The sequence below is a fragment of the Schistocerca americana genome, chromosome 2, assembly GCF_021461395.2.
Source record: "Schistocerca americana isolate TAMUIC-IGC-003095 chromosome 2, iqSchAmer2.1, whole genome shotgun sequence".
Classification (NCBI taxonomy): Eukaryota; Metazoa; Arthropoda; class Insecta; order Orthoptera; family Acrididae; genus Schistocerca; species Schistocerca americana.
The window spans coordinates 948182956-948197411 of NC_060120.1; the positions used below are offsets into that span (position 1 = coordinate 948182956).

Below are 14456 nucleotides of genomic sequence, written 5' to 3' on the forward strand. Positions count from 1 at the left end.
CTTAACTTCTGAGGTCATCAGTCGGCTAGAACTTAGAACTAATTAAACCTAACTAATCTAAGGACAGCACACACATCCATGCCCGGAGCAGGATTCGAACCTGCGACCGTAGCGGTCGCTCGGTTCCAGACCGTAGCGCCTAGAACCGCATCTGAAGAGAACTGCCGGCCGTTGTGGCCGAGAGGTTCTAGGCGCTTCAGTCCGGAACCACGTGGCTGCTGCGGTTGCAGGCTCGAATCCTGCCTCGGGCATGGACGTGTGTGATGTCCTTGGGTCACTTAGGTTTAAGTAGTTCTAAGTCTAGGGGACTGATGACCTCAGATGTTAAGTCCCATAGTGCTTAGAGCCATATGAACCATTTTGAAGAGAACTTGAAAATTAAAAACATAGAATGAAAAAAGAAAAACTCTCAAACGTTTCATGAAATTATTTGTCCAGACGTAAGAAATAAACTAGATTAGAGACAGAGTTGACGTGCCTTTGAATTATGCTCGAAATCATGCACAGCAAATGAGTTGCCGACTGAAAATTTAAAGTTCAGTGTTACACTTTTAATATTTGAATTTTAAAGAATACTAGAGGACATAGGAGTGTGCGGGCTTTCTCGACGAATTTCGATGGTGGAGTCTTCTCAGCCGAGTCAAAGCGTCGTTTCCGCGACATCATTTCGACAAGTTTTCTACCCGTCACCCTGAGGCAAAGACACTAGAGGTTAATTGTCTGGCACCTAGTTTGCTTTCGAGCGTCAATGGTTTTTCTAATCTATTATATTTCTTAATTTTAGAAAAATTATTTCAAAGTCATTTGAACGTGTTTATCTTTTTTTCAATTTTTTGTTTAAGTTCTTATTTATTTTTTAACTGTATGTCGTGTAGTTGTCGTCGAGTCTTCTTCTGAGAATTTGGAGGTTGTTGTTGTTGTTGTTGTGGTCTTCAGTGCTGAGACTGGTTTGATGCAGCTCTCCATGCTACTCTATCCTGTGCAAGCATCTTCATCTCCCCGTACCTACTGCAACCTACATCCTTCTGAATCTGTTTAGTGTATTCATCTCTTGGTCTCCCTTTACGATTTTTACCCTCCACTCTGCCCTCCAATACTAAATTGATCCCTTGATGCCTCAGAACATATCCTACCAACCGATCCCTTCTTCTAGTCAAGTTGTGCCACAATACCTCCTCATTAGTTATATGGTCCACCCATCTAATCTTCAGCTTTCTTCTGTAGCATCACATTTGGAAAGCTTCTATTCTCTTCTTGTCCAAACTAGTTATCGTCCATGTTTCACTTCCATACATGACTACACTCCATACAAATACTTTCAGAAACGACTTCCTGACACTTAAATCTACACTCGATGTTAACAAATTTTTCATCTTCATAAACGATTTCCTTGCCATTGCCAGTCTACATTTGATATCCTCTCTACTTCGACCATCATCAGTTATTTTGCTCCCCAAATAGCAAAACTCCTTTACTATTTTAAGTGTCTCATTTCCTAATCGCTTTCCCTCAGCATCACCTGACTTAATTCGAAATTTGGAGGTACTTACGAATAATTCTGTACAGCCGCTATGGCTAGCATGAAATAAGTAGAATTCATCAATCAATCAAAATGAGAGTCACAATCACGTTATTTATTCTGTCGCCAATGGGTTTCAACCCGCGATGGGGTCATCTTCAGGGCAATTTACACCATTTGGTCCCTCACTGGAGTCGTCACCCTGCACACCCTGAAGATGACCCCATCGTGGATTGAAATCCGTTGGCGACAGAATAAATAATGTGATTGTGACTGTCATTTTGATTGATTGATTATAAGTAAACCAATCGCTGCTATCTCCACGCAACTATGTTGTCTAAAAAAAAAAGTAGTATTCATGTCCAGCAGACGAATTTCACCGTGATGTGGTCGGTAAGCAGAGCTGACAGGTAGTGTGGTGTGTAGAGATGGGCAAAACTGTTCTTTTCAGAGATCAGATCAGAACTGTTCACTCCCTGAAATGAACTAGCTCTTCTTCATGACTCACCACTCATTCACAATAGAAAATAAATGGAAGGCACATTGCCCTTTAAACTTGGTTTATTCCAGTACTATACCTGTATTTTGATCTTATTTCATCCTATTTTGAAGTAACACAGATAATGAGTAAGAATTTTGTATTGTTTATTGAAATTTCCACGATATGACAAAGTTTTTGATTACTGATTTATTTTGCACCATCGTGGTTTTTTTGGGTGATTGGAAAATGTTGTAACTTGAGATTTACATTAACAATGTATTTGGCTATAATGTATTAAAATTTCATTAACCTCGTACAAATACATCACAAGCCATATATTTTTAAAGTGAATGTTTCCTTCCGAAGACGCCTAAAATCGCAAAATCCGTACTACAATAAGAAAAAATATATAAATTTGACTGTAAGACCAAAGTGCTGCATATAGCCGTACGCAGAATAAAACAAGGAAAATATTGTTGTATCACATTTTGCGATACGTTTATCGGTTCGCTCGTAATTAAAGCGTAAATTCGAGTGTCCATAATAAAAAATCCTATAGTAAGAAGAGTCGTCAGGAACCTCATCTGAACAGTTTAAACAAATAAAAATAAAATAAAAACAAATGACGTATACATAACATAATTATGTAATATACATACCGGTATTACTAACAGGGGAACCTCCCCATCGCACCCCCCTCAGATTTAGTTACAAGTTGGCACAGTGGATAGGCCTCGAAAAACTGAATACAGATCAATCGAGAAAACAGGAAGAAGTTGTGTGGAACTATAAAAAAAAAGAAACAAAATATACAAACTGAACGAACGGACAGATGATAACGTTGCGGAAATAAAAAAAGTAAACTTTTCACTGGAGGGAAGCGTTCCGCAGCTGCTCAGGCTAACCACGGGACCACGGCACTCCTGAGCTTACACTCCTTGATGTTGCCTATCTTGCGCATGGACTACTCAGTTTGTATGTTTTGCTTATTTTTTTCATAGTTCCACACAACTTCTTCCTGTTTTATCGATTGATCTGTGCTCAGTTTTTCAAGGCCTATCCACTGTGCCAATTTATAACTAAATCTGAGGGGGGTGCAATGGGGAAGTTCCCTTGTAAGAAGAACAATATCCAGTATAGACGAACTCCGATGCAGAGGCGCTGAGTCAAGCAGGTCGAGCCGCAAGCTGTATTACTGCGTGAGCTAAGACTGCAGAGACCAGAGTGACACCTGAGTTGCTTTGCTGAACGCTCTGGCTAGAGTCGAGAACGGTGGGATGAGCGTTGAGTGGGCGAGTTCCAAGGGTGGGGGGAGCGGTGAACGGCCACCAGTCACCCGCTCCGAGACAAATCGTCCGTTCTCTTGCGAGCAGGTTGTTGCAAGTAGTTCTTATGTTCTCCGCTAGGAGGCTCTCTGTCCTGTTGCTCGCATCAACTGCCCAGAGGGCAGGACGTGCGACTGAAACGATCGCCGATGGAGTGCGATGCTAACAAGGGAACCTCCCCATCGCACCCCCCTCAGATTTAGTTATAAGTTGGCACAGTGGATAGGCCTTGATTAACTGAACACAGATCAATCGAGAAAACAGGAAGTTGTGTGGAACTACGAAGAAAATAAGCAAAATATACAAACTAGATAGTCCATGCGCAAGATAGGCAACATTTCCTGTTTTCTCGATTGATCTGTGTTCAGTTTTTCAAGGCCTATCCACTGTGCCAACTTATAACTAAATCTGAGGTGGGTGCGATGGGGAGGTTCCCTTGTGAGTTAAGGTGCGCCAGACACTGCACGCGGCAGCGGAAGCACAGAGACGGCACGGCATATGTGAAACACAAAATCCGATGGGGCAGTGCACAATGCAGGCAGCCAAGGCAGAAGCAGGGCAGAGGTCGGCGCTGGCTGTGTTGTGTGGCGTGCAGTGATCTGCTCCGACTCTCTCTCTCTCTCTCTCTCTCTCTCTCTCTCTCTGCTGTGGGAAACGTTTGGGGCTACCGTTTTTCTTCTGAATCACTGATTGTTCACTCCTTTGAAAGATTCAACTCTATGAATCAGTTCAGGAGCGGATCCCCCATCTCTAGTGGTGTGTGTGCCGGCAGGACACGACGCAGCGCTACCAGACGGCGCCTCGGCTGCGCAGCGGCGGCGGCGGCAGCAGCAAGACGCCGTTCCTGCCGCGCAGCAACGCGCTCGTCGTGGAGAACGAGATGGCGAGCCCGCCGCCGTCGCCGCCGCCCCCGCAGCTGCCGCTGCCGCTGCCCTCCGGCTGGAGCACGCTGCCCGCGGGGGTGGGCCTGCGCGCGCGCCGCCTCACGCCTTCGCCCGTGGGGACGCCGGCGGGGGCGGGGGCGGCGGCGGCGCGCCTGCCGCAGACCAAGTCTCTGGAGGACACGAGCGCGTCGGCGGCGGCGGCCGGCCTGCAGCGGCGCTCGCAGTTCCACCAGAAGCGCGACTCCTCGTCCACCAGCTCGTCCTCGTCCTTCGGCTTCCGCAGCCTCGACTCGTGCGCCGGTGCGCTGGGCGGCGCGCGCGCCATGCCGCGCCTCTCCGAGACAGACTCCTCCGTCGGCGGCTACGAGGACGGTGACGAGCTCGACGACCGGCGCGACTCTTCGCTCAACCTCAGCAGCTTCTCCTCCTCCGTCACCGTCGTCAACTCGTCGCCCGAGACGCCGTCGCTCAAGGAGCGCGGCAGCGTAGGCGGTGGCAGTGGGGGCTCCACCGGGGGCGGCTCCACGCTGGCCAACGGGCCGCCCACGCCGCCGCCGCCGCTGTCCGAGACCAGGGTCTCCCCCAGGGGCAGGTCCCACAACCACCGCTCGCACCCGCTGCGCAGGTAAGGCCGGCCTCCCATTCCGACACATCCCACATGCTCTACACACTAGAGCAGGGCTTCCCAATGTGTGGTCCGCGGACCCCTTAGGGGTCCGCCGGCTCTTTCTAGGGGGTCCGCTGTCGCCCTTCACCAAATCGTTAAAATAATGAGTAAAATTATTGAATAAAAATGTGAAAATCAAATTCATCACTTTTTTTTTTCGTACTTCAGGTCGTATTCCCAAGCAGCCTTTGCGGTTCCTAAGTGGGAACGCATACACAGTTTAGTGCCGGAGAATAAGGCCTCTCTGATCGACTGTTTCGCAACAATACGGGGGTCGTATGTGCGCCGGCTTACGTCGGTGGATGCGCTGAAACCTTTGACGCATGCGCGGAGCGAGCTTTGTTAGCCAATCACAGTGTTCGCTGGCACGTATGCGGTCCCAGGCATTATTAAATGTTAAACTTGCTTTGTCAGTGTCCACCTGTTTCATAAGTATATTTTTGACCTTCAAGTTGTTTTCATTCATCTCTAAACCAAAGACTATTGATACTTCGGGGGGTGTGGGGGGGGGGGGCGTTATTGGGAACATGGGTTTCGCTCTGTAATTTAAAGTTACTGTGCTCTTGACTGAGTAGGGGTCCGCCATGGATTTTCGACTGAAGAACAGGTCCACCAGCTGAAAAGTTTGGGAAGCCCTGCACTAGAGGTTTCCAGAAAGTAGGTAACGCAACAACTTTTTTTATATAATTGGAAGGAGAAACAGCCTTGGTCGTATTTTTTTGTTTTATTATCCGCATAATCGATTTTCGGTCACTTAGTAACCATCCTCAGTGCTGTAAGATACAATTAAAATTGTTAATACCAGTGCCTAACAATTTTAATTGTATCTTACAGCACTGAGGATGGTCACTAAGTGACCGAAAATTGATTTTGCGGATAATAAAACAAAAAAATACATCCAAGGCTGTTTCTCCTTCCAATTATATCCATTATCTGGTCGTGTTGCACAGAACACTCCATGGAGTCACCAATCAACAACTTTTTTTTTTCTAAAAGCAGGTTGGATTCGTTCAGGATTACAATACACCATGTTATTCCCACTCTTTTGGCTGCAAAAAGCTATTTTTCAACGATCGCCCTTCGATGTGACTGTCTTGCCCCACCTTAAGGGAGATAGGACGTCAAACGGGCCGACTTGGAGCAGTAGAGGCACCACAGGACATTTTAATTTCCACTGTCTATACTTTTACAAATAAATTCATAAAACTTTTAAAGCATGATAAGGAAGGATTCAGGATTCATACTCATAGCAGTGGAAGCTCAAAAACGTAACAAAATACATTTTTTTACATGTGAAATTTCATCATTTTTTTCACTTACTACTAGCTGCATTTGTTGCTATAGGTACACTTTTCTTTCTAAGTAAGACAGATTTTTCGATGAATTTTCCACAGCATACAAACTATAGCTACATGTGGATAAAACTCTAGAGTTTATTTAATTTATGAAAAAATGAATGAACTGTTACATTTTAAACTTCATGTTTAGAAAAAACTCAAATTTTATAGTTAATTGCCGGCCGCGGTGGTCTAGCGGTTCTAGGCGCTCAGTCCGGAACCGCGCGACTGCTACGGTCGCAGGTTCGAATCCTGCCTCGGGCATGGATGTGTGTGATGTCCTTAGGTTAGTTAGGTTTAAGTAGTTCTAAGTTCTAGGGGACTAATGACCACAGATGTTAAGTCCCATAGTGCTCAGAGCTATTTTTTATAGTTAATTATCTCAATTTTTACCACAGTTTTTATTAGATTTGGAAAATTCTCGAGTTTCATACACCTGTAAGTACTGCTTGTATGCTGTGAAAAATTCATCGAAGAATCTCTCTTACTTAGGAAGAAAAGTGTACCTACAGAAACAAACGCAGCCAGTAGTATGTGAAAAAATGATGAAATTTCACATGTAAAAAAAAGGTACTTTGCTACATTTTTGAACTTCCGCTGCTATGAGTGTGAATCCTCAATCCTCCCTGGTCATGCTGACAAAGTTTTATGAATTTATTTGTAAAAGTATAGACAGTAGAAATTAAAATATCCTGTGGTGCCTCTCCTGCTCCAACTCGGCCCGTTTGACGTCGTACCCACCTCAATGGGAGGCACTGTATGCCTGAATGGTACAACTCCACCGGTCGACTTCAGAGCCAATGTTTTGCAGCATCAGTAATCTCCCCATCATCCACATACTGTTACCCGCAGAATGTATCCTTCATTCGGACAAAAATATGGAAGGTGCGAGATCTTGGCTGTGCGATGGATGAAGAAGAACAGTCTAATGAAGTTTTGTCAGCTCCTGTTTGATGCCAGATGTATGTGTTGTCATGTAGCGGATGAAGTTCATCACAATCCCCTACTTTTCGCGTGGGACATACAGTAAGTAATGCAACAATTTACTTATTTATTTTCTTTTTTTTGGGGGGGGGGGGAGGGGTGGGGGGTACCAAGTTGACTTCTTAATTAATAGAACCCAGTACGTTGTCCTCGATGGTGAGCGTTCATCGGAGGCGAGGGTATCATCTGGAGTGCCCCAGGGAAGTGTGGTAGGTCCCTTGTTGTTTTCTATCTACATAAATGATCTTTTGAGTACGGTGGATAGCAATGTGCGGCTGTTTGCTGATGATGCTGTGGTGTACGGAAAGGTATCGTCGTTGAGTGAGTGTAGGAGGATACAAGATGACTTGGACAGGATTTGTGATTGGTGTAAAGAATGGCAGCTAACTCTAAATATAGATAAATGTAAATTAATGCAGATGAATAGGAAAAAGAATCCTGTAATGTTTGAATACTCCATTAGTAGTGTAGCGCTTGACACAGTCACGTCGATTAAATATTTGGGTGTAACATTGCAGAGCGATATGAAGTGGGACAAGCATGTAATGGCAGTTGTGGGGAAGGCGGATAGTCGTCTTCGGTTCATTGGTAGAATTTTGGGAAGATGTGGTTCATCTGTAAAGGAGACCGCTTACAAAACACTATTACGACTTATTGTTGAATACTGCTCGAGCGTTTGGGATCCCTATCAGGTCGGATTGAGGGAGGACATAGAAACAATTCAGAGGCGGGCTGCTAGATTTGTTACTGGTAGGTTTGATCATCACGCGAGTGTTACGGAAATGCTTCAGGAACTCGAGTGGGAGTCTCTAGAGGAAAGGAGGCGTTCTTTTCGTGAATCGCTACCGAGGAAATTTAGAGGACCAGCATTTGAAGCTGACTGCAGTACAATTTTACTGACGCCAACTTATATTTCGCTGAAAGACCACAAAGGTGAGGTAAGAGAGATTAGGGATCGTACAGAGGCATATAGGCAGTCATTTTTCCCTCGTTCTGTTTGGGAGTAGAACAGGGAGAGAAGATGCTCGTTGTGTACGAGGTACCCTCCGCCACGCACCGTATGGTAGATTGCGGAGTATGTATGTAGATTTAGATGTAGATGTAGGTTTCCAGAAAGTAGGTTACGCAACAATTTTTTTTTTTTCTGAAAGCAGGTCGGATTGATACAGGATTACAACGCACCATATTATTCCCAGTCTTTTGGCTGGAAAACCCTATTTTTCAACAATCGCCGTTCAATGTGACGGCCTTACCCCACCTCAATGGGAGGCACTGTATGCCTGAATGTTACATACAACACCACCAGTCGACTTCACAGCCAACGTCTTGCTGCATCAATACTCTACCCATCATCCGCGTACTGCTACCCGCAGAATGTATCCTTCATTCGGACAAACAGATGGAAGGTGCGAGATCTGGGCTGTGCGATGGATGAGGAAGAACAGTCTAATGAAATTTTGTCAGCCCCTCTTTGAAGCCGGACATATGTGAGCATCGTCATAGAGCAGATGAAGTTCAACACAAGTCCCTACATTTTACGAGGGGCATGCAGTAAGTAATGCAACAAAATTTTTTTCTGGAAGCAAGTTGGCTGTATTCAGTATCCCAATACACCATATTATTCCCCTCTCTTGGTAACAAAACCCTATTTAGAACATAATCTCCGTTCAATGCGACGGCCTTAGTCCACATTATTGCGAGGACCTATATGCCGCATGGTACCAGTCTACTGGTCGACTTCGAAGCCAACTTCTTTGAGACCTCGTGGTCAAGAGATGGCAGGATTCGGTTAGGATTGAGGACGGGGCAGTAATCAGTTACTATCGGGTGTCTTTTACACTTACACAATTTATTTTAAACCAGTAATTCCATACTCAACACTAAATTTAAAAAATACCACGCGTTATTAATACAGGAATAAACAAGTGTAAATAATAGTGTTTTCAGTTACAATTTAGCAAAAAACCATTAAATTCAGACACAACAGATAATGTTTTAAAAGCAAGCCACTGTGATCTGGCAGAAGGTCTTACAAGTCAGGAATGGCAATAAATTAAGAATTGTCTAAAACTCGCTGCAACTTACAAATTACAGGTATTGGAATATTAAAGGCAAGTCGCCAAAAACACCGCAGAAGGCATCAGACGCCAGGAATGGCAGTAAATAAAGTTTTAAGGCTTACTACTAAAATACAAATACGAAATAGGATTTTAAAGCGAATGAGCATAATCACGGCTGAAGGCCTTACACGCCAGGAACGGCAATAATATAAAAAATTTTGAAAACTGCTGTAAAACAGAAAAAACAATAACAAAAGTTAATTAAAAAGACAAGCAACTGATCCAGACGGTACTCGAGGAATCGACCTCTGAGAAGGTCCGGCAACAAACACAATCGCGAGCGATGAGATAGGCAGCCAAGAGTTGCTTTCACTTCACAAGATTTTAACTCAGACTAGTGGCAGTCTAATGAATGACTAATGATAATCTTGATGAAGCAACCTGGCGTCCGATAAACTAAATCCAACTATGGAACAACATGCCAAAGCCGGAACCGGCGGTCTGCACTACGTCCCCAAAATACTGTGTTTAGAGCGACCAGAACGAGGAAGGAACCACTACCAGATTTCCGTCCGATTCCCAAACCCGGAAATCTGAACAAACAAGTCACAGTACAGAACACCAGACAAACTAACAGTAACTAAAGCACCACTCTATTTGTGAGCGAGTCAAAGCCGAAATGTAACCAACCAGAGTCAGCAACCACACGTCATTGCGGAAACAATCGCAAAGCGAGCCAAAATCAAGTACCAAAAGCGTGACATCAAATTCATTAGGCGCACAAACGCACACTGTACTCACTGTGACAACTCTGACGACGGTAGGCAGAATGAAACAAATCTCTTCACTGCTTTATTAATTCACAGTTGAGAAACCGCACCGTCGAATCACTGAGCCAAGTGCCTTTAACACAGAAGAGTCTTCAAGTGCTAAGCGGTACGCAGATCCACCAAACTGCACATGTCGGCGCGATGACAATCTGTCGCAACATCACATATGTACTACGTGGCCCACTCAGGTGACAGACTCCGCTCTACTTGGATTGAAATGCACCCATCTTAAAGCTTGCTGGATCCGGTTTACGACGAGGTCGTGCACCCTCGTGACCACAGCCCTTCCTTCCGGCAGTCCATGCGTGCCGCATGCGGTCACGGCGTGTTATCGCACGGCGCGGACCTGGCTCCTCCTGAGTCCCCAACCGAACTGGCACACTCACACGACCCGAAAAACAACGACGTCGCCCCAAAGATAGGGCAATAGTTACTACATATCGATAAACGCCGCTGCTGCCACTAGCGGACAGGCAACGCTTGCGAAACGAGTGGCGCCAGTCAACACGAGAAGACGGCAAACAACCATGCCAACTAGAGGATACGGTATGGCCTCCAACAGAGGGCGGAAACCTACAAACAACACCAACGCTAGCCGCAGCACGGCTCAGGTTTGCTGCAGCAGTATCCTCCCCGTTATCCACGTGCTGCTTCCTGCAAAGAGCTTCCTTCATTGGGCCAAACAGAGAGAAGTCTGAAGTTGAGAGATCCGAGCTGTAAGGTGGATGAGCTATAACACTCCAATGACTTTTGTAAGCTTCCCTCTTGTGTCCAGCCTAGTGTGAGGCCTTGCGTTGTCGTGGAGAAGGAGAAGTTGCATTTTTGTGGCTACGAGCACGTTGAAGTCATTGCACCATGATGGAGGACATCAAACAGTGTATCCCCTTCACAGTCGCCATGGCTTTACCGTTGATAGCGAGGTTTTGAACTTTCTCTTTGGAGGAGAGGCGGCGTGGCACCACCGCATAGACTGGCGTTTTGTTTCCGATTCGAAGTGATGAACCCATGTTTTATTGCCTGTGACGATGTTCGACAAAAGTTGTCACAATCAGCCTTGTAACGTGCAAGCAATTGCCTTCAGATTTCGAGCACTCTCTGACTCTGACTGTGAAGCTGATTAGATTCTCTTACTGTCTTTTGTGTCGAGTGAGTGAACACTACGAAAGAGATGCCCAATTAAGCAGCCAGGTGTTTGATTGTGATCTGTCGATCACCTCCAATGAGAGTGTCCGCACGTTCAAACATCCCAGGAGTGACAGCTGTGTCCGGCGGGCTGGCATGCGGGAGATCTGACCTTGTTGCTATGATAACGGATATCTTGCCAACGGCTCGCCGTGCTTTTGTCAACTCCATGTCTCCGAAGACCATCTGCAAGCGCCTATTAATATCGGCGATGCTCTGGTTGTCCGCCAAAAGAAACTCAGTGACAGCTCTCTGCTTGGAAGGACTTCCGTTACGAAGCAATTTTGAAGTCTACATATACCGCTGCCACCTATCAGAACTTCGTGAAACTATAGGGACTGAAGCGAGAATATTGCACTACGTCCCTCAAAAATGCCTCCTATTTCAACCGAAATTGTCCGAGAAAAAATTTGCATTACTTATTGAACGCACCTTGTAAGTTCCGAGCAGGCCGGAGTGACCGAGCGGTTCCAGGCGCTTCAGTCTGGAACCACGAGACCGCTACGGTCGCAGGTTCGAATCCTGCCTCGGGCATGGATGTGTGTGATGTCCTTAGGTTAGTTTGGTTTAAGTAGTTCCAGGGGACTGATGACCTCAGCAGTTAAGTCCCACAGTGCTCAGAGCCATTTGAACCATTTTGAAAGTTCCGATCGGTCGCGAAATGGGAACCACAGCGAAAGTGAAGCCTTCCACAGATGTGTTGGGCAGTGTCTCCAATATTCCTGACGATCGTTTGACATTACACATCTCAGTTCCGAGGGCACAATGTGCTCTTAAATATACCTAGAAAATGGTGTATTCTTCCTAGTATGGCTGCCCACCAAAAGATTCCGCCTGATTTCATGCAACTCACGTGACGTAACTGTCATCGTCTTCGTGACAATTCTCGGCCGCACACTCGTTTTCGATGGGAAGTGTCCGATCATCCTCCTTACAGCTCAGACTTAGTTCCCTCTGATTTTCATATCTGCTGACATGAGCCGCTGACTATTACGGCACAGACAGAGAGCAGCAGATGAGCGTAAAGAATTGGCGGAATGGTGGAAAACACAGCTGCCTACTATGGCGATGGTACTCAAAAGTTGTTCAAAGCTACAACAAATGTGTAAATCAGAGCGGTGGGAGAAGCTGTAGCTAAATGTTGCAAATAAAGCATTTCTGATTTTTAACTGCGTTTTCATTTCTCGACTAGTCGGAACTCACTATCTGGACGACCCCCGTATGAGGGTCGGGGTCGTTTGTTTCTTTTTTTCTTTAATTTTGTCTTTTTTAATTCTGATAGGATATAAATCAAAGAGAAGTGTGTACAAACAGAGGAAAGTACCCAAAAACATACCCCGATATTTTTTATTTTTAAAAATAGAAAGTATTAAAACATTATGTTTTTGGTTCATATAGCTCTGAGCACTATGGGACCTAACATCTGAGGTCATCAGTCCCCTAGAATTTGAAACTACTTAAACCTAACTAACCTAAGGACATTACACACATCCATGCCCGAGGCAGGATTCGAACCTGCGAACGTAGCGGTCTCTCGGTACAGACTGAAGCGCCTAGAACCGCTCGGCCACACTGGCCTGCCATTGTGTTTTTAAAGGATGTAATATTTACTTTTCTAATGTTGTGCACTATTTACATTTCCCTCTTAGAAAATACAATCAAAACTTTTTATAAGAAAAAAAACATTTTCTCAAGAGCCTTGCCTTTAGCAAGTTCGAAAAAAGCTGCCAAAATCGGACCCCTTGTAAAAATAATCAAAATAGCACTAAACAAAGTCGCGAAAAGATATGAAATCTGAAGAGACAATCTTGTTGTATTGTTCATAATGTCACGTAAAGTGATGCATAGTAACAAATTTATACATATCATCGTTGGGATATTTATTGTGAGCACTTTGTTTCTCCGTCCTTGGGGTAGATTTTTGATTCCTACTCCGCGTCGTGTCCGTCCCTGCTGTAATGTGTGCAGCATCAACTTACTAAACTTATAAGTTTTGCTTGTAATACTGCAAACTGTTTCATCAGCGTTAACACACCCTCCTTCTTCCAACAGTCAACTAATTTAATGGCGACAACGACAAAACGCCGCAGCAGGCCGCGAAGGCATTTTCTGCACACTTGAAAGCTTCCTTCTCGTCCGTCGTGTCGGAGCTGTTGTAACATCCGGTGAAACCTCATCGTGGCTAGGGCCAAGACCCACGAACTCGTAGCGCAGTGCGGTGCGACATATTGCTCTGTTGACTCCATCGGAAACGGTTGTTGGCGGACTGCATAATTTCTAGGCCCTGCTACACCTGGGCTAAAGGCTAAAGAGTGTCACCAACCTCTCTTAGACCAGCGAGACAGGGTTAAAACAACCAGTATTCAGTGCCCTGAAGCCATGTGAACACCTGCAAAAGCTCCCAAGTTCGACCAGTAGATAGGACTCTATTTACGCAAATGTTCTCTGCATACATAAATGATTTGGTGGGCAAGGTGTGTAGCAACCTGCTGTTGTTTGCTGCTGATGCTGTCGTGTACGGTAAGGTATCGAAGTTGAGTGACTGTAGGAAGATACAAGATGATTTAGACAAAATTTCTAGTTAGTGTAATGAATGGCAGCCAGCTCTAAATGTGGAAAAACGTGAGTTAATGCGAATGAGTAGGAAGAACAAACCTGTAACGTTCGGATACAGTATTATTAGTGTCCTGCTTGACACAGTCAAGTCGTTTAAATGTCTGTGCATAACGTCGCAAAGCGATATGAAAGGGAACGAGCGTATGAGGACCGTGGTAGGGAATGGCAATAGTCGACTTCGGTTTGTTGGGAGAATTTTAGGGAAGAGTGGCCCACCTGTAAAGGAGGCCGCATGTAGGACGCTCGTGTGACCTATTCTTGAGTACTTCTCGAGTATCTGGGATCCGCACCAGGTCGGACTGAAAGAAGACGTTGAAGCGGTTCAGAGGCGGGCTGCTAGATTTGTTAGCGGTAGGTTCGAACGACACCTAAGTATTACGGAGATGCTTCGGGAACTCGAATGGGAATCCCTGGAGGGAAGGCGACTTTCTTTCGAGGCACATTATTGAGAAAATTGAGAGCACCAGTATTTGAAGCTGACTGCCGAACGATTCTACCGCCGCCAACAAACATTGCCCGCAGGGAGCACGAAGATAAGATACGAGAAATTAGGGCTCATACAGAGAACTAC

General features: G+C 45.3%; 1 protein-coding gene across 1 annotated transcript in view; it reads left to right on the forward strand.

Annotated features, from left to right (window-relative positions):
• Positions 1-14456, forward strand: part of LOC124594566 (AF4/FMR2 family member lilli-like) — a 167521-nt gene that overhangs the window by 25485 nt on the left and 127580 nt on the right. Inside the window, exons 2-3 of the mRNA XM_047132937.1 lie at positions 4098-4340; positions 4422-4834. Coding sequence (XP_046988893.1) covers positions 4098-4340; positions 4422-4834 — 656 coding nt within the window. The remainder of the gene's footprint in view (positions 1-4097; positions 4341-4421; positions 4835-14456) is intronic.